At 45.9% G+C, this 20,609-nt stretch overlaps 1 protein-coding gene across 16 annotated transcripts in view; it reads left to right on the top strand.

Moving 5' to 3' along the window:
- CPLANE1 (ciliogenesis and planar polarity effector complex subunit 1) overlaps nucleotides 1-20,609 on the top strand; it is a 180,046-nt gene that overhangs the window by 17,917 nt on the left and 141,520 nt on the right. For 14 of the 16 annotated variants that reach the window (XR_012668393.1, XR_012668392.1, XR_007356612.2 and 11 more), the window contains exons 6-7: nucleotides 9,056-9,162; nucleotides 18,418-18,574. Coding sequence is in view for 12 of the 16 variants with exons in the window: in XM_048849585.2 (XP_048705542.2) it covers nucleotides 9,056-9,162; nucleotides 18,418-18,574 (264 nt within the window). In the remaining 4 variants the exon portion in view is untranslated. Of the gene's footprint in view, nucleotides 1-9,055; nucleotides 9,163-18,417; nucleotides 18,575-20,609 lie in introns of those variants that run through there. The other 2 variants (XM_048849590.2, XM_075128434.1) reach the window with 2 other exon arrangements.

Raw genomic sequence — 20,609 nt, 5'->3', positions numbered from 1 at the left:
AGAAATTTTGGCATTTGTCACTGAGGGCTGCTTGGCGGCTAAGATGTCCTTGCAGTCCACACTTGATGTCGTGCACACCTTGGCCAGGGTGATAGCTTCTGCAGTCACCATGAAGAGGGCTTCCTGGCTGTAGAATTTGAGCATTGCCCCCGATGTCCAGCAAGCCATTGAAGATTTGCCTTTCCAGGGCAAAAGCTGTTCTTGAACACAGCTGACAAGATGCTGCACTCCTTCAGGAACTCCAGGGCTCCTTGGGGGCGCCACTACAGAGTCCAAAAGCAGCAGTATCTTCCGTAGTGTATGTTGGGCCAGACTTTCCCTCCTCCAAGGCAATGGGACTATCCCAGAAAGAGAGGTAAGTCCCACCAGAGAAAGTAGCCATGGTTGGGTTTTGGCCAGTCCACACCCTCTTCCCTGGTGCCTTCCAAGTGCCCATTTTGACTCCTGGGTCCAGAGCACTGTTCCAGTTGCCGCTCCTCATCTCCCCCCTTTGGGGACAAGCTAGCCTGCTTTCACAATGCTTGGGACTCTGTCATTACTGACAGTTGGGTCCTAAGCATGGTCAGATCCTCTCCATCCCTCCTCAGGGACTTCTCTCAGGAGTTGCTGCTCCTCAAGCAAGTCCACTCTGCTGGCTTTGAGAGTGGTGGAGAGGGTTCCACCGAAACACCAGGGTCACAGCTTCTACTTCTGTTACTTCCTGATGCCAAAATCCAAGGGAGGGAAAAGACTCCTCTGTCGTGCTGTTTAGACTGGCTCATGACGGTGAGTGCCTACCTCAGGGCAACCTGTCAAAAGTAGGGCAAACACGCCAAACTGAGGGTGTGTTCTGTAATTAGATTTCACCAAGCCAGTAACAAATGTGAACTCCTGGATCATTGTAACAGTCTTACTATGGAGTCACAGACAATCCCCTTAGACCAGTGGTCCCCAAACTTTGTACCTCACGCCCTTCTTTACCCCTGTCTGTCCCTCCCATGGAGCCAGGAGCAGAGTAGCAGCTCCGGGGAGGGTGGGGCGGGGACGCAGGTAAGAGGGTCGAGGCTGGGGCCACAGCTGGGGGCGGGAGCGGACCCTCGGCCAGGGGCCGAGGCCTGCAACCGCAGTCGGGCATAGAGTCCCGTCTGTGGGATGGGCAGCTGGGGTGTGGGGCGGGAAGCCTCTCAGACCAGCATCTGAGCCTGAAGCCAAGACCCCACCTAGACAAACCTTGCCACCGCACTCTGCTCCACCTCTTTCGAGCGAGAAGGCTAAGGAAGGGCAAATAGTCTCTCCTCCACAATCTCCTTCCCACCGAGAGCCGCTCAAAACAGGACCCCCTCAGGGGGCATATTATACTGATCCCAGAAATCCTGGGGCCCAGCGATGCCCTTGCCACCCCATTGTGTATACTGGAATCCGTGGGCAACATACTCACCCCCCCCCCCAACAAGGACTGCCTACCATATCTAAACTGAGAACACAGGAATCGCCTTTACCCCTCAGTACAGCACCCTCGGTACCAGCAGGGGAAGGGGATGAAGAGGAAGAAGAATCCTCAGACCAGGAAGGGACACCACCTACGCACCTGTCATTATCCTCCCCAGATGACGCTGTCATGCCGCCTCCTCCCCCTAGTATGGGGAATGATTTTAAACAATTTCAGGACCTGTTTAAAAGGGTGGTGAGTTTTCTAGACATCTCTCTGGAAGAGGTCCTGGTGGCACAGCACAAACTTGTGGACATTCTGAACATATCCTCCTCTTCCAAAATCGCTCTTCGCATGAACGATGTGATAATGTAACCTGTCAAGTCCATTTGGCAGACCCCTGCAACTGTTCCACCAATATGTAAGAGGTCTGACAAAAAATATTATGTGCCAGTTAAGGGCACAGAGTTGCTCTTCTCCTATCCAGCACCCAATTCTCTGGTAGTCGATTCAGTCCATGAATGGGGCAGACAACAGCAACTTAAGAATACAGTTGTTATGATAAGGACTGGAAGAGGCTCCACCTTTTCCGCTGCAAGGCTTAATCCACAGCTACACTGCACCTGTGGATAGCCAACTATGAAGCCTTGCTGATTAAATATGATTATAACTACACAATATTTTGAATTAGTTGACTTTATTTCTGATGAGAAAAAAGAACAATTTACAGTACTTGTATCAGAGGGTCAACTAATATCTAGAACAGCCCTCCAAGTCGCCCTGGACTCTGTGGATACAACAGGAAGATGAGTGGTGATGAGAAGGGTTTCATGGCTCCATCTTTCTGGCTTCTCTGGGGAAGAGCAATCCACAGTTGAAGATTTACAATTCAAGGGGTCCAAACTCTTCTCTGCAAAGATTGAAGATTCTCTCCATATGCTCAAAGACTCAAGGGTGATGCTGCGATTCCTGGGTATTTATATACTGTGACGGGGCAAGGCCAGATGGCTATAGACAAGTAGTGGGAGATAGCTATATTAGCTCCAGGCTAAACAAATCCCTGGTACCAGGATAAGTTAAATGGCAGCTGCTCCAGGTCAATTAAAACACCTGGGGCCAATTTAGAACTTTCCAGAAAGCAAGGAGAATGCTAGGTTGATTGGGACACCTGAAGCCAATCAGGGGCTGGCTGAAACTAGTTAAAAGCCTCCCAGTTAGTCAGGTGGGTGTCGATGTCAGGAGCTGTGAGAAGAAGTTGTGTTGTTGGAGAGACTGAGCTGTACACACCGTATCAGGCACAAGGAAGGATGCCCTGAGGTAAGGGTGAAGTGGAGCCTGAGGAAGTGGGGGCTGCTGTGGGGAAGTAGCCCAGGGAATTGTACATGTCATGTTTCTAAAAGGTTAGCTACCATAGCTGATACTACTAGGGTCCCTGGGCTGGAGCCCGGAGTAGAGGGCGGGCCCGGGCTCCCCCTTTTGCCCCCACCCCCAGATTAATCGCGGAGACTGGGAGACAACAGAGACTGTGCAAGGAAGGATGGCTTCTCCTCCCCTCCCTCGCTGGCTTATGATGAAAATGGCTCAGTAGACTGTGACCCTTGTCCCTAGAGAGAGAAGGGTTATGTGGAGGGTTACAGTTAGCCTCTGAGGCTGGCGAAATCTGCCAGATAACGCGGGACTCATGGAGACAAGGACAGAGCTCTGTCACAATACCGAAGTTCAAGAAGTGACAGAGGAGTTACTATGTCCCGCAATGCTACCGCCACACACTGTATTCACAACAACAACGGCAGTATGAACCACAGTGTTGAAAACAGAGACCAGTGAGATGACAATAGCCTACTCCTGCTGCTGCTGCATCACAATCATTGATGTCATAGAAGATTACGGTTGGAAGAGACCCCAGGAGATCATCTAGTCCAACCCCATGCTCAAAGCAGGACCCAACCGCAACTAAAGCATACTAGCTAGGGCTTGGTCAAGCCAGGCCTTAAAAACCTTTTAAGGATGGAGATTCCACCCCCTCCCTGGGTAAGCCATTGTAGTGCTTCACTTCCCTCCTGGTGAAATAGTTGTTCCTAATATCTCTCCTAGACCTCCCCCACTGCAACTTGAGACCATTGCTCCTTGTTCCGTCATCTGCCACCACCGAGAACAGCCTAGCTCCATTCTCTTTGGAACCACCCTTCAGGTAGTTAAAGGCTGCTATCAAATCCCCCCTCACTCTTCTCTTCTGCAGACTAAATAAGCCCAGTTGCCTCAGCCTCTTCTTGTAAGTCATGTGCCTCAGCCCCCTAATCATTTTCGTTGCTCTCTGCTGGACTCTCTCCAATTGGTCCACATCCTTTCTGTAGCGGGGGACCCAAAACTGGATGCAGTACTCCAGATGTGGTCTCACCAGTGCTGAATAAAGGGGAATAATCACTTCCCTCAGTCTGCTGGCAATGCTCCTACTAATGCAGCCCAATATACCATTAGCCTTCTTGGCAACAAGGGCACACTGTTGACTAATATCCAGCTTCTCGTCCACTGTAATCCCCATCTTCAAAAATGCCGCTTAGCTAGTCGGTTCCCAGCCTGTGGCAGTGCATGGGATTCTTCCGTCCTAAGTGCAGGACTCTGCACTTGTCCTTGTTGAACCTCATCAGATTTCTTTTGGCCAATCCTCCAATTTGTCTAGATCATTCTGGACCCTATCTCTAGCCTCCAGCGTATCTACCTCTCCCCACAGCTTAGTGTCATCCGTGAACTTGCCGCGGATGTAATCCATCCCACCATCCAGATCATTAATGAAGATGTTGAACAAAACCAGCCCCAGGACTGACCCCTGGGGCACTCTGCTTGATACTAGCTGCCAACTAGACATTGAGCTGTTGATCACTACCCCTTGAGCTTGACGATATAGCCAGCTTTCTATCCACCTTATAGTCCATTCATCCAACCCATACTTTTTTAACTTGCTAGCAAGAATACTGTGGGAGACGATATCAAAAGCTTTGCTAAAGTCAAGGTATATCACGTCCACTGCTTTCCCCATATCTATAGAGAGAGCCATCTCATCATAGAAGGCAATTAAGTTGGTCAGGAACGACTTGCCTTTGGCGAATCCATGTTGACTGTTCCTGATCACATTCCTCTCTTCCAAGTGCTTCAAAATGGATTATTTGAGCACCTGCTCCATGATTTTTTCAGGGACTGAGGTGAGGCTGACTGGTCTGTAGTTACCTGGATTCTCCTCCTTCCCTTTTTTAAAGATGGGCACTATATTGGCCTTTTTCCAATCGTCCGGGGTCTTCCCCCCGAGTGCCACGAGTTTTCAAAGATAATGGCCAATGGCTGTGCAATCACATCAGGCAACTCCCTCAGCACCCTTGGATGCATTGCATTGGACTTGCGCATGTCCAGCTTTTCTAAATAGTCCTTAACCTGTTTTCATCACTGAAGGCTGCTCTCCTCCTCCCCATACTGTGCTGCCCAGTGCAGCAGTCTGGGAGCTGCCCTTGTCTGTGAAGACCAAGGCAAAAAAAGCACTGAGTACTTCAGCTTTTTCCACATCATCTGTCACTAGGTTGCCTCTCCCATTGAGTAAGGATCCCACACTTCCCCTGATCACCACCTTTCTCCTAACATACCTGTAGAAACCCTTTTTGTTACCCTTCATATTTCTTGCTAACTGCAGCTCCAATTGTGGTTTGGCTTTCCTGGTTACACCTCTGCATGCTCCAGCAATATTTTTAAACTGTATTTTTATAGTCTTCTGTCCAAGTTTCCACTTCTTCTAAGCTTCCTTTTTGTGTTTAAGGTCACCAAAGATTTCTCTGTGAAGCCAAGCTGGTTGCCTGTCATATTTGCTATTCTTTCTGCACATCAGGATGAGAGACCTCCAGAGTACTCAGAGATCCTTACTATCTTAGACTACCTTCTTTTCTTAAAGAAGTCAGGTCTGTGTCTCAGCTCACTGCCTGTGCAATTGTCAGCAATCAACACCTGCCTGTATTCTAGCCAAGGCCTCACATTGCCAGGGAAGACAGAAAATTCCATTCTCTGGGTGTCTGTTGAGCCTTAGCTTTCTGCCTGCAAAGGACAAAACCCTTCAAGCAATCTCCAAGTTCCTTCATTTCTATTTCTGGGTGGATAAAGGGAAAGCACTCTCCTCACAGACATTCTAAATGGATCTCAAGTTGCATCCTGCTTTGCTATGAGCTCCTCAAAATATGAGGGCTCATTCAACCAGAGCCCAGGCTGCCTCATGGCTTCTCTTCAGGGTGTTGTCCTGGAAATGGGTAGAGTGGCTACATGATGCTCTGTGCATATCTTTACTAGACATTACGATATGGTACAAGCTTCTTCAGCAGATGCATCTTTCAATACAGCAGTCCTGCATGGTTCCTTGCATCCTTCTTGTCAATGAATATTGCTTGCAAGTTACCCACAGTGGAATAGCCATAGGGATCACCACTCAAAAAAGAAAGGAAAGCTATTTATCTCACAGTGACTGAAATTCTTTGAAATGTGTGATCTCTCCTACACCACTTCTTTGGATCCTTTTCTAAGTCATTTGTGGTAGAAAAGGAACCGGGAAACAGGTCGGTCCATATCTCCCTTTATGCCTTGAGTTAAGAGCACAAGGAGACACAGGGTGCAGGTGTAGACCAGTGGACATTGTGTCTCCCTGAGACCAAAAGATTTTTCACTAGCAACGTGTAGGCACCTGTCTGACAGTGGGGGTTACATGCCTCACTCACTTAGTGTAGGTCTACGCTTACATTGGCATGTAGAGTACAGACACCACTGGTATTTATGCACATGCTAGCTGGGCATGCGAAGATGAGAGGGCACTGCTTAGGCAAGTAGAGTATAGACAAGCTAAAATCTTAAAGTATCCTTGTGTGGCTCTCTACGTGCCAAAGCAGTACCTCCCACGTCCACACTGCTGTTTTTAGCAGTGTAGCGTCCCTCTGCAAGCGTCTTTCCCTGTTGCAATGAAAGGCTCTCGGGTGCGTGCGGGGGGGCTGGCAGGGGAGAGGCGGCAGGGAAAGGATCTGTCGGCTCCCTGTTGCTGGAGTCTTTCTGCACTGCCTCCCCCTTGCCGGAGCCTTTCACCGCCACATGTTGCGGCACACCTCACTGTGGGCACAACCTACCTTTCACTCCCTCTGTAGCTACATGTCACTGCAAGTGTAGACAAAGCCTTAGTAAATTCTATTAGATGCCTATCTTTATCTTTAGGCACCTAAATATCTTTATAAATCTGACCCCTCGTTTGTGAGACTAATTGCTGGCTGCTTAAAACACAATGCTAAAGGGTGCTGCAGTATGTCAACATTTTCTAGAGGCTGGATGAAGTGTTAATTATGTGTTTGGATTTCGAAGTTTGTCTCTAGGCCATGGGTTCAAAGCAGGCCTACATCAGCAATGACTGAACATTCTGTGTTTAGTAGCTATGTGAAATTACTAGTTGTCTGACACAAGTAGAAGACAGTTTTCCACATCACAGGCACCAAACTGGTACTAAATATTAGTTAGGCAAAAATAGATACTTAGCAGTAGACTGTTGAAAAATAGCAAAATGATTTTAAAAATAGTTCTGAAGTTGTTTCCATTTCACAAGGTTCTAAAGGGACCCATTTTTTTGCAAAAAAATTTTTTTGCAATTTGTCTCAATTTTTTAAATTACTGAAGTTTTTTTTCTTTTCTTTCTGTGAAAACTGGGTTTGTGGTAAATGAGACACTTTAAAATTCAATCCAGGGGAAAAAACCTCTCAAAAATGGAAAATGTTGATGTCCTCAATTTCTCATGATGACACTTGCAGCACTGTTTATTTAATCTAATTTTCATTAATCAACACTAGTGTAACTATATCAGTGGTACAGAATGTGCTTACATACGAAAGATTAAACAATTGGAGGTAAAACAGGTCAAACAGGTCATGGCAATCCAGCGCTGAGCATTCCCACAACTTGCAGAAGGCACATAGTCCGCAAAACTGACAGATACAAATCTCCCTTTTTTATTTTTTTAATCAACTGGAAAAAAAGGTCTGCAAGCCATAGACTCTCTAGCATATAATCCTAAAATTTAGAGGTAGTTGTTTTGCTGTGTTTAGTGTGACGTTACACTCCATATTCTTCATACAAATATTGTTATGATATGAATATGGCATAACTAAGATGTTTTTATGCAAGACGAGTCATGTGAGATCCTTGGGAAGGTTATGATTTACTGAATATCCATAGGGACCACATATATCAAAGAACTCCAGTTACTATAAAGTAAGTAACCTTCCTTTCGACTAGAGACCAAGAAGAGAGACCTTACTTTAAAGTATTATCAAAATAAGACATTGCTGCAACATACTGTTAATATTTTGCTGTCTCAACTTTTGTTATGAGAACCCAGTTTTGGGCCTCAGTCCTGCAATCTCATCTGCACTGGTGATTTCTTGTACCTGCTGATAACTCCAGTTATTTCAATATGGCTCTGTGCAGGCATGGGGAACTGATTCGGCAGATCTGATTGTAGGATCAGAAACCTGGAAGGCCTTTCCTTCTGGAATCCAGCCATGTATTTATTTATTCTTGATTGAACTGGAAGGGGTGATTACTTCTGTGTGTCTCAAAAAGCTCTGAAGATCTCCCCACTACCCTTCTTCCTGTTTTTAAAAGCGTCAATTTAAGGCTCTGCATTATACATCCTTCTGGCTAAGGGAGACTAGATGGGATTCCAGTATCTGTGGAAAAACTGTGTTCTAATTGTCCTCTCTCAGTTCATGCATCATATATGTATTTTTCCAACCAATTCTTTTTTTGTCTGTACAAATGTAATCTGTAGGATTTATTGTCAAATTAATAATAATTCAAACCAGTCACCTGCACTGTCCTGCTAAAGTGCTTACATACGTGTTGTTATATTGCACTACATGCATAGAATTTTGCCATTTTTTGTTTTAATTTGTTTACTATTTTTCTAGTAAGACAGCAGAATAGGTGTAGGTGTGGTGGACTTGCTCCTATGTAAGGATATGTATGTAAGGATTCATGGAATTTTATCATGTTACCTGCAGCCACCATTTTTAGTTCACTTTTCTGAGAAAGAGCCCCCCGCAATTCCTTTTTAATAAGTATGGAAAGTTTTGGTAGCAAATGAAGATTTGAGTATAGGCAACTCTCAAATACGCTTTTTTAACAGCTAAAACCCATAGCTTTTTAAAGTTTTGGAAGTCTACTGTGGAAACTTACTTCTCAAAGTAGTAAAGCTACGAGGGGGAAGTGTGGGACCCTGTAGAGGCCTGTAGTGCTTTCTAGTTTAATTGTACAAACAAAAAATGAGTAATTTGAACTATAACCTCAACTGAATACTAATTCAGTGTGACAAGGTAAATTGCCTAGTAAGATTGATTTATGTAATCTATTACCTACTCAGGCTAGTCTCATATTCAGTTCTTAGGCAACCAAAATGTTGTATCTCGTAAGATACTGGGATAGTTTAAGCGAGGTTACAGCGTGGTTGGCAAATTGCTTTTATTGGTTTGTCCTAACTTCTAAATCTAAGTGAAAAATATTTGTATTACATTTAATTTTAATTGTAGTAATAGGATTGCACTGATCAAGTAAGTTTGAGAGAAAAAAAAAACGTTTCTTTTGCAGATACTAGGTGACTGCTGCTTGTGCTCTTTTGTGTTTTGTTCTGGGGAATGCTTGATGCTGACATTTTTGGCACTGCGGTGGCATGAAAACAGTTTCAAATTCATTAGGTGAGTTCAAAGTTATTTGAAATTTTGCCAGTTTTACAAGGAATAGTTGATTTATTTTTGATCAAGCATTTTGAAGTCAAGTTTTCAGAGTAATGAATGGACAACCTTGGACACTTTTATGTCAAACTAGTTTATGAATACCAATACTTAAGGTGAATGAACAAATCAGGTATTTGCAAGCACGCATGGCTAGCCTGCATTGCTTATATATACACATAAGCTAGTCATGCACAGAGAGATAAACAACAAATGTACCTCCCTAACTTGGAATACAGAGCCCATAATGTTTAATTTAAAAAAACAAGCAATTTTATTTCAGAGCAAATTATAACTATATACGTTGATCTGTTTTTACTGTTGATTTTTGGCAAGAAGCTGCTCAGAGGCAATGTCAGCTAATTTGCATAAAGCATAGGAGTTCTGAGCTGAGGTTTTCTGCTCCAATCTTATCTTTTGTGAAAGAGCAACTGCATACACTTAACGAGAGAGTGAGTTGGGGGGGAATTTCTATTTAGAGCCTAATGATTTGGATGTGTGCCATAAACTTTTACTCGTGCATCTCCTGACCTGGAAATGAATGCTGTTAAAATGCCTCTGTGCAAAAAAAAGTCAAGGAAAGTGTGGGCCCCTTACTGAATTAGGGAGGCAACCTAGTGACAGAGGATGTGGAAAAAGCTAATGTACTCAATGCTTTTTTTGCCTCTGCCTTCACGAACAAGGTCAGCTCCCAGACTACTGCACTGGGCAGCATAGCATGGGGAGGAGGTGACCAGCCCTCTGTGGAGAAAGAAGTGGTTCGGGACTGTTTAGAAAAGCTGGACGAGCACAAGTCCATGGGGCCGGATGCGCTGCATCAGAGAGTGCTAAAGGAGTTGGCGGATGTGATTGCAGAGCTGTTGGCCATTCTCTTTGAAAACTCATGGTGATTGGGGGAGGTCCCGGACGACTGGAAAAAGGCTAAGTAGTGCCCATCTTTAAAAAAGAGAAGGAGGAGGATCCGGGGAACTACAGGCTAGTCAGCCTCACCTCAGTCCCTGGAAAAATCATGGAGCAGGTCCTCAAGGAATCAGTTCTGAAGCACTTAGACGAGAGGAAAGTGATCAGGAACAATCAGCATGGATTCACCAAGAGCAAGTCATGCCTGACTAATCTAATTGCCTTCTATGACAAGATAACTGGCTCTGTGGATGAGGGGAAAGCAGTGGACATGTTAGTCCTTGACTTCAGCAAAGCTTTTGATAAGGTCTCCTACAGTATTCTTGCCAACAAGTTAAAGTAGTATGGACTGGATGAATGGACTATAAGGTGGATAGAAAGCTGGCTAGATCGTTGGGCTCAACAGGTAGTGATCAATGGCTCCATGTCTAGTTGGCAGCCGGTATGAAGTGGAGTGCCCCAAGGGTCGGTCCTGGGGCCTTTTTTGTTCAATATCTTCATTAATGATCTGGAGGATGTTGTGGATTGCACCCTCAGCAAGTCTGCAGATGACACTAAACTGGGAGGAGAGGTAGATACACTGGAGGGTAGGGATAGGATACAGAGGGACCTAGACAAATTGGAAGATTGGGCCAAAAGAAATCTGATGAGGTTCAACAAGGACAAGTGCAGAGTCCTGCACTTAGGACAGAAGAATCTCATGCACCACTACAGACGAGGGACCGAATGGCTAGGCAGCAGTTCTACAGAGAAGGACCTAGGGGTTACAATGGACGAGAAGCTGGATATGAGTCAACAGTGTGCCCTTGTTGCCAAGAAGGCCAATGGCATTTTGGGGTGTATAAGTAGGGGCATTGCCAGCAGATCGAGGGATGTGATCATTCCCCTCTATTCGACATTGGTGAGGCCTCATCTGGAGTACTGTGTCCAGTTTTGGGCCCCACACTACAAGAAGGATATGAAAAAATTGGAAAGCGTCCGGCGGAGGGCAACAAGAATGATTAGGGGACTGGAACACATGACTTATGAGGAGAGGCTGAGGGAACTGGGATTGTTTAGTCTGCGGAAGAGAAGAATGAGGGGGGATTTGATAGGTGCTTTCAAGTCCCTGAAAGGGGGTTCCAAAGAGGATGGATCTAGACTGTTTTCAGTGGTAGCAGATGACAGAACAAGGAGGAATGGTCTCAAGTTGCAGTGGGGGAGATTTAGTTGGAGAGTAGGAAAAACTTTTTCACTAGGAGGGTGGTGAAGTGGAATGTGTTATCTAGGGAGGTGGTGGAATCTCCTTTCTTAGAAGTTTTTAAGGTCAGGCTTGACAAAATCCTGGCTGGGATGATTTAGTTGGGGATTGGTTCTGCTTTGAGCATGGGGTTGGACTAGATGACCTCCTGAGGTCCCTTCCAATCCTGATATTCTGTGATTTCTACGATCAGAAAAGTTTGAGATATTAGACATATTAGATCGTCCAGTCCATTCCCAGCCAAAATTATATTGTTTCCTACAGTATATTGTTCAGTGTTTGGCTAGTGTTTTGTGCAAATATCAAGAGATGAAGCTTCTATCACTTTTTTTGGGAGATTAGCCTAGAATATAGTGTAACTCACTGTCAGGAAGTATTCCTGACAGTTTTCCTATATTTTCCCTGTCTTAGTTTCTTCCTATTAGTCTGTGATACACCCCCATACACACCTTAGGTAACTCGTCCTCCTCTCTTGCTTCCTTCAAATATTTATAAATTGTGTTTTTACTGTACCCCTGTTTGTCATTTCTAGGCCTGGTCTACACACAGGTTGTGTATTAGAATAACTGTGGTGGTTGCTGGAACGGAGACTTTTTACTGATATATTTCAGAGTGACAGCCGTGTTAGTCTGTATTTGCAAAAAGAGTACTTGTGGCACCTTAGAGACTAACCAATTTATTTGAGCATAAGCTTTTGTGAGCTACAGCTCACTTCATCGGATGCATACTGTGGAAAATACAGAAGAGGTTTTTATACACACAAATCATGAAAAAATGGGTGTTTTATCACTACAAAAGGTTTTCTCTCCCCCCACCCCACTCTCCTGCTAGTACCCGCATGGCCCCACAGTACGCTGACGTTTTTATGGCTGACTTAGGGGACGAGAGCTGAGGAAGCGTTCTAACGCCCCTACTCTACTTGCGCTATATTGATGACATCTTCATCATCTGGACCCATGGAAAAGAAGCTCTTGAGGAATTCCACCATGATTTCAACAATTTCCATCCCACCATCAACCTCAGCCTGGTCCAGTCCAAGGTAACTTATTTCCCCTTGTTTCCCTAATCAACCCCCCCCCCCCCCCCCCCGCGAACGAACACACACACACACACACAAACCCACTCTCCTGTTGGTAATAGCTTATCTAAAGTGATCACTCTCCTTACAATGTGTATGATAATCAAGGTGGGCCATTTCCAGCACAAATCCAGGGTTTAACAAGAACGTCGGGGGGGGGGCGGGGGGTAGGAAAAAACAAGGGGAAAATAGGTTACCTTGCATAATGACTTAGCCACTCCCAGTCTCTATTCAAGCCTAAGTTAATTGAATCCAATTTGCAAATGAATTCCAGTTCAGCAGTCTCTCGCTGGAGTCTGGATTTGAAGTTTTTTTGTTGTAATATTGCAACTTTCATGTCTGTGATAGCGTGACCAAAGAGATTGAAGTGTTCTCCGACTGGTTTATGAATGTTATAATTCTTGACATCTGATTTATGTCCATTTATTCTTTTACGTAGAGACTGTCCAGTTTGACCAATGTACATGGCAGAGGGGCATTGCTGGCACATGATGGCATATATCACGTTGGTGGATGTGCAGGTGAATGCGCCTCTGATAGTGTGGCTGATGTTATTAGGCCCTATGATGGTGTCCCCTGAATAGATATGTGGGCACAGTTGGTAACGGGCTTTGTTGCAAGGATAGGTCCCTGGGTTAGTGGTTCTGTTGTGTGGTATGCAGTTGCTGGTGAGTATTCGCTTCAGGTTGTGGGGCTGTCTGCAGGCAAGGACTGGCCTGTCTCCCAAGATTTGTGAGTGTGTTGGGTCATCCTTCAGTATAGGGTGTAGATCCTTGATAATGTGTTGGAGGGGTTTTAGTTGGGGGCTGAAGGTGACGGCTAGTGGCGTTCTGTTATTTTCTTTGTTAGGTCTGTCCTGTAGTAGGTGACTTCTGGGAACTCTTTTGGCTCTATCTATCTGTTTCTTCACTTCTGCAGGTGGGTATTGTAGTTGTAAGAATGCTTAATAGAGATCTTGTAGGTGTTTGTCTCTGTCTGAGGGGTTGGAGCAAATGCGGTTGTATCGTAGAACTTGGCTGTAGACAATGGATCGTGTGGTGTGGTCAGGGTGAAAGCTGGAGGCATGTAGGTAGGAATAGCGGTCAGTAGGCTTTCGGTATAGGGTGGTGTTTGTGACCATCGTTTATTAGCACTGTAGTGTCCAGGAAGTGGCTCTCTTGTGTGGACTGGACCAGGCTGAGGTTGATGGTGGGATGGAAATTGTTGAAATCATGGTGGAATTCCTCAAGAGCTTCTTTTCCATGGGTCCAGATGATGAAGATGTCATCAATATAGCGCAAGTAGAGTAGGGGCGTTAGGGGACGAGAGCTGAGGAAGCGTTGTTCTAAATCAGCCATAAAAACGTCAGCGTACTGTGGGGCCATGCGGGTACTAGCAGGAGAGTGGGGTGGGGGGAGAGAAAACCTTTTGTAGTGATAAAACACCCATTTTTTCATGATTTGTGTGTATAAAAACCTCTTCTGTATTTTCCACAGTATGCATCCGATGAAGTGAGCTGTAGCTCACAAAAGCTTATGCTCAAATAAATTGGTTAGTCTCTAAGGTGCCACAAGTACTCCTTTTCTTTTTACTGATATAGTTATACTGGTACAGTCCTTTGTGAATGCAGTAGAACTGATATAAAGATGCTGTATATTGGTATAGCTTATTCCTCTTCCCATGTGGGAAGCACATTAATAGGGGTATAACTGCATCCACACTATGAGGGTTGTACTCTCATGTTAACTATGGGAATTAAAGTGGTACAACTTTTATGTATAGACAAAGCTTTGCCTGTTTAGCCCTTCTTCAGAAATCAATCCCTCCCACCACCTAATCATGAACATTGCTTTTCTCTGACCTTGCTTCCATTTGTTAATACTATTTCTTCAAGTGATTGTTCATGTTGATTCCAATCAGGTGTGCGCGTGCCACATGAATGGTCGTTGGAAACTTTTTCCCTCAGCAGCTCCTGCTGGGTTGGCTAGGGAGCTCCCTGGAGTGCTGCCCTGATAGTGCTCAATATATAACCCTGCCAACCCGACCCCCTTTCAGTTCCTTCTTACCATCTGTGGCGGCACTGGAACTGCATTTCACTTGCTTGCAAGTGTTCCCTTAGCTGTTCCTTAGTCCTACCCAGTTATGGTTTTGTAGTTAGTTTATTATTTGTAGTTCTTCCCTCATCCCATGTTGGGCTTCGGGGCATGTCTCAACCGCAAGAATTTAAATCTTGCAGTGTATGCAAGAAGCTTATGTCCAATAGCGGCCCCACGACTTGTGCCTGTGGTGTCTATGGGAGGCGCAACAGTGTGAGCCCTGCAAGATTTGTCGGGCTTTCAAGCCCAGTGCTAGGAAGAAATGCGACTTCCGTTTGAAGCAGCTATTAATGGAAGCCACACTCCATCCAGCAGCACCTGACCACCAAGTCCCAGGCCCGAGGTCGGTGCGGAGCACCCCCGGCGTCGGTCCGTGAATCGGTACCAAGGAAGGACTCTGGTGCTAGATACCCTCGGTACTGGAGATCCCTGGCACTGCAGTGTGGAGCGGCCCCCTGGCACTGGTCAACATCACCGGTGCCCCACAAACACCATAAGAAGGTGGACAGAGGATGCTCTCCTCAGAGAGCAAGACCATCCGAGAAGACTTTGCTCCTCAGAGGAAGGACTCTACTTCCAAGCAGCAAGAGCTCGTGCCATCGACTCCGGCACCCCAGTTGGCACCGTTGAGCCCGGCACTCAGTGACTCTCTGGCGGGGCAGTGGTTGGTGGAGGAATTGGAACCCCCCCCCCCGCCACCCCAAACACTTTTGAGGCTGCAAAGGAACTTATAGAAAGTACTGTGCCTCAGCCCCTTACTGTTAGAGAGAAGTATCCAGCACTGTCCAGACAGGTGCCATCTAGAGGCACGCCCACGATGATGCTCTCCATCGCCAGACCGGCACTGTTCCCGGTCTCCATCGCCACAACACCCCCCAGCACCGGCCCCAGTACAAGATCGCCCAATGTAGGGAGCGTGATGATCTGTGTCTCCAGCACTGAGGGGTCGGTACTGATCACGGTCACCCTCTCTTGACTGGCACCAAGACACGGCACAGGAACACAGGAGCTGTTCTCGATCATGGGACAGCCGGCACTGATCCTCTACATGATCATTGCAGCAATGATCCCTGACTTCCTCTTCCTGGCACCTTCCGCCAGCTCAGGAATCATCGACACCGCCCTGGTCGTCGTCCTCGGACTCTGAGGCAGACTCCTACTACCTGCGGCGCAGTAGGCACAGGTTGGATAAACGTCAGACACGCACAGTCTACCTGGCAGCCACAGGGGCCACCTGCTGTGCAGTGGCCCTTCTGAACCCACAGGGCTTACTATCAATCCCTGGCTATCTCTTCCAGGTTTTCTAGGTCTGTAGCATTGGGCATCCTCCTGCACGGTCACCGGCGGACAGACCTGCCCTTTGTGCTACAGAGGTGACCCGATCCAGACCTCCCCATCGTACTACAGAGTGGGCAGCAGAACCGGCTCCAGACCCACCCATAGCCCGGTCACATCTGACTGTGCTGAACCACTGGACGCCAATGCTACCCAGAGCAACCTGAGCACATAGTGGGTCTTGAGGACCCTGTACCCCCACTGGCTTTCTTGTCATCTTCGCCTGATGAGGCAGTGGCAGGAGCGTCCGCTTCAGGTTCTCCGCCCATTGACTACAGGGTGCACCAGGATCTGCTCCGCCGCATTGCCCATAACATGGGCCTACAGGCAGAGGAAGTAATCAAGTCTAAGGACTTGATGGTGGACATTCTCACCCTGGAAGTTCCTTCCAGAATGGTGTTGCTAGTCATTAAAACTATTTACAACTATTATAATACCCTGTGGCAGACTCCAGCCTCCATTCTGCCCACCGCCAAGGGTATGGAGAGAGTATACTTTGTTCTCTCCAAGGGATATGAATTCTTATTCTCCCACCCACACCGTTGCTCCCTGGTAGTATCGGCCGTAAATGAGAAGGAGTGCCAGGGGCAGCAGGCGCTGGCTCCCAAGGCTGAAGAGGCCAAATGTATGGACCTCTCTGACAGGAAAGTTTATGCCGTTGGGGGCTACACCTGAGGATGGCTAACCAACAAGCTATCCTCAGCAGGTATAATTTTAACTCATGGGACTCTGTCCAAAAAGCAGGAGTTGCTCCCCACTGAGTCGAAGGCTGAGTTCTCAGCCACTGCTTTCCCCTCCTTGACCGGAGCCGAGACATCACTGCAGGTTTCCCTTGATTTGGCTGACTCTGCGGCACATACCATCTCCTCTGGTGTGGTCATGAGAAGAACCGCATGATTCCAAGCTTCCGGGCTTCCCCCGGAAGTTCAGCAGACCCTACAGGACCTTCCCTTTGGCGGTGCAGGGGCTGTTTTCAGACCAGACGGACTCGAGGCTTCACAGTCTAAAAGACTTGAGGGCAATTATGAAATCTCTGGGGATGAACACTCCTGCTACCCAGAGAAAACCCTTCAAGCCTCAACCCCAACAGCAGCAGAGGCAATACCAGCCCCTCCTGAGGCAGGATTCATACCGCTGTAGGGGCAGGAATAATAGGTGTAGACCTTCCAACCCTTCCTCAGCCAAGGACAGGGCCCGACCAAGCCATCGTCAGGGTCCAAGAAAGGATTTTCAAGGGACGTCTGAGGATGGCGTACCAGTCACTATCCCAGATCCTTCCTCCCGCTTCTGAACCATCTACCCCTCTTCTACTGTGTGTGGTCCCATATAACATTGGACCACTGGGTTCTTCGCATGGTAGAAGTGGGATATTCTCTCCAATTCTGCTGCTCCTCCCCGCTGTCCCACCCCCCTTCCCCATCTCTTCTCTCAACCTTTCCAGGCTACTATACCCCTTTCAAGAGTCTGATTTGTCTTGTCTACCCCCAGGTTTCACCTCACTTAAAAACTACTTGCTTAGAAAATCAGACATAAGAATACAAAAGTAGCACAGCACACTATTACTGAAAATTGCTTATTTTCTCATTTTTACAATAGAACTATAAAATGACTGGAATATAAATATTGTACTTACATTTCAATGTATAGTATATAGAGCAGTATAAACAAGTCATTGTATGTATGGAATTTTAGTTTTGTACTGACTTTGCTGGTGCTTTTTACGTAGCCTGTTGTAAAACTAAGAAAATATCTAGATGAGTTGATGTATGCCCTGGAAGACCTCTGTGTACCCCCAGATGTACAAGTTCCCCTGGTTGAGAACTACTGATCTAGACAACCCCTGGCAGGTGTTTGTCTAACCTGCTATTAAAAATCTCCAATGATAGAGATTCCACAATCCCCCGAGGCAAGTTATTACAGTGCTTAACCACCCTGACAGTCAGGAAGTTTTTCCTACTGTCCAACCTAAACCACCCCTGCTGCAATTTAAGCCTATTGTTTCTTGTCCTATCCTCAGAGGTTAAGGAGACCCCCCCGCTCCCCAGACTAAACAAACCCAATTTCCTCATAGGTCACGTTAGTTTTCGTTGATTTTCTCTGGACTTTCTCCAGTTTGTCCCCCAAATCCTTTTCCACGGTACTCTTTCATAAGTAGTCATTGTCCATTTTGTAGATGTACAACTGATTGTTCCTTCCTAAATGGAGTACTTTGCGTTTGTCCTTATTGAATTTCAACCGGTTTACCTCAGACTATTTCTCCAGTTTGTCCAGATCATTTTGAATTTTAATCCTATCTCCAAAGCACTTGTAACCCCTCCCAGCTTGGTATCGTCCATAAACGTTATAAGTGTACTTTCTATGCCATTGTGTAAATAACTGATGATATTGAACAGAACCGGACCCAGAACTGATCCCTTTTGGGACCCTACTTGATATGCCTTTCCAGCTTGAGTACAAACCACTGATAATGGCTCTCTGGAAACAGTTTTCCAACCAGTTGTGCACCCACCTTCTAGTAGTTTCATTTGGTTGTATTTCCCTAGTTTGTTTATGCACCATTATTTATCATTTAATATAATTTTTTTTAACAGTTCTTTACCTTATCATATCCACTGGGCACAGCAAGCATGTTCTCTGCCCACTCTGGTTCCAGTGTGTGAGTCAGTAAAGTCGAGAGGAGCTTTGCTTACTGCATTTTCAAGGGATGGACTTTTACTGGCAGTAGCCGTTAATCAAAATGATCCAAAGGTATGACTGGTAGAAAGTAGAGCACTAAAGCTAATCTTGCAAATAGAATACAGTTTGGCAAAAGTGACCTTTATTAAATTGTTTTAGAATTGCCTCTCAGATAGGCTTTCTATTTAATCATAACCGTATTTATAGCTAGGAAGTTCTTCAGAAAAGCATGGCTCTCAGGAAGATGGATCATCTGTTTGATTCTCAAAACACCAAAACTTTATATAGAAATTCTCTGACTACTACACTATATCTGACCTCCCATTTCTAGGCAAAGTTATTGAGAAAGCAGTGACAACTAAGCTGAAGCAACATGTTGCATCTGCCATTATCCTGAATGCTTAACAGTCAGGCTACAGCCTGAAGCACAGAATCAACACAGCCCTGGCATGAACTGTTCTTTGAGTAATGGTCCCTATTGTATTCCACTGTGGGAGGTTATGCATGTGCACCATGTGCCCGCAGCTGGTGAATTTGAAAAGTGTCTGTTGGTCTGTGCGTGTGACCTGGCTCACCTCATGCCTCCATCTGACAGGATAAAGGGCGGGGCAGACCGCCTCTGCATTTCCTTCTCACCACTACATACTCCTTTTCGTAACGACCAGCGTCCGTAGCTTCAGCTTTGTCCTGCAAAATAAGAATTAGTTTTGTAAATAGTTTTAACAGTTGTACAGTTTTTATAGTCTACAGTTTAGTGTTTTATAGATGTATATTAGATTTATTCTCTTGGACATATTGCTCAGTAGCTTTTCCATCAGAGACCCTATGAACCACCTCACAAGAGACAGAAGGTTCAAATGACGTGCTTCCCCATAGCAACAGGCTATGTATCTCCATCTCAGCCCCTACCTTGATGTTGTTTTTAATGGGCGCTTGAGAGCTGCACGTCACTAAGCCCAACACTTCCTGACCCCTACACACTGTTTGGGGGTTGTTTAGCACTCTTTTCAACACCTGAAGTGCAATAACAATGGACAAGTGGGTGGTGAACATCCAATCTGGCTAAATCATAGAGTTTGCATCCCTATCTCCCCCCAAAAACCCTCTCCACCCCTGTTCAGGAACCACTTTCACAAGAGTATTCTCAAACAAGATGAACTCCCTATTGTAGTGAGGATTGATAGAATTCTTCCCTATGCAATACAAAGGGAGTGGGTTTTTCCTCTCCTTACTTCCTGTTACTCAAAAAGAAGGGCAGTTGGAGACCTATCCTCAACCTCCGCCATCTCAACCGCTTCATTCACAAATTCAGATTTCTCATGGTCACGTTGGAATATGTATCGTCCCCAGAGTCTTGATCAAGATCTTCTCAGTAGTAATAGTAGCTCACATCAGAAGTCGTGGTCTCATTGTCTTCCACTGTCTCGCTGACTTTCTCCCTGTCACCAGGAAGCCTATGCATCAACTTTTATGATGCTGCACCTCTTCTCTTCACTGGGAGTCAGAGTAAACGCTGAAAACTCCAGTTCCATGTGGCAAACTCCAGCTGCATGTGGCAAACTACCAAGCCCTGTTGGTGAAGTATGACTCTAACCATATTCTGAATTCACTCATTTTGTTGAACATCTGCCACAGGACCAGAGGGAACAATTTCATGCTCTCATTTTGGAGAGGAAATTGCTAGCTAAAACCTCCCTCCAAGGTACCCTAGATTCTACGGACATGGCTTCTAGATCCCTAGCCAAAGCCTTCACAGATCTTTGGACTGTTAGAGGAGATCTAGACCCCAGAAAAGGGAACCCCACCCCCTTCTACAGCTACTTTATCTACACCTCCCTGTAAGAAACTGTTTTTATGTCCTGGACAAGGACCTCAATCTACCTACTTTCCCAGATCATGTTCTGAACAATTCCATCCAACCCCCTTTTGGACATCAGGTATCCCACTTTCTCACTGTCTTGGAATAGATTACCTCAGACAGATGGATTTTGGAGGTGATCAATGTGGGGTATTCCATCTTCTTTCACTGACTGAGATCTCTTGAAACAAGAGGTCCGGTCTCTTGTACTCTTGGGGGCAATGAAGTCATTTTCCCCCAGAGTTTGTC

This window comes from Caretta caretta, chromosome 5 (genome assembly GCF_965140235.1).
Source record: "Caretta caretta isolate rCarCar2 chromosome 5, rCarCar1.hap1, whole genome shotgun sequence".
NCBI classification, from domain to species: Eukaryota; Metazoa; Chordata; order Testudines; family Cheloniidae; genus Caretta; species Caretta caretta.
Note: the sequence above shows the minus strand (reverse complement) of the source record. Positions and strands in the feature narration are given on the sequence as shown.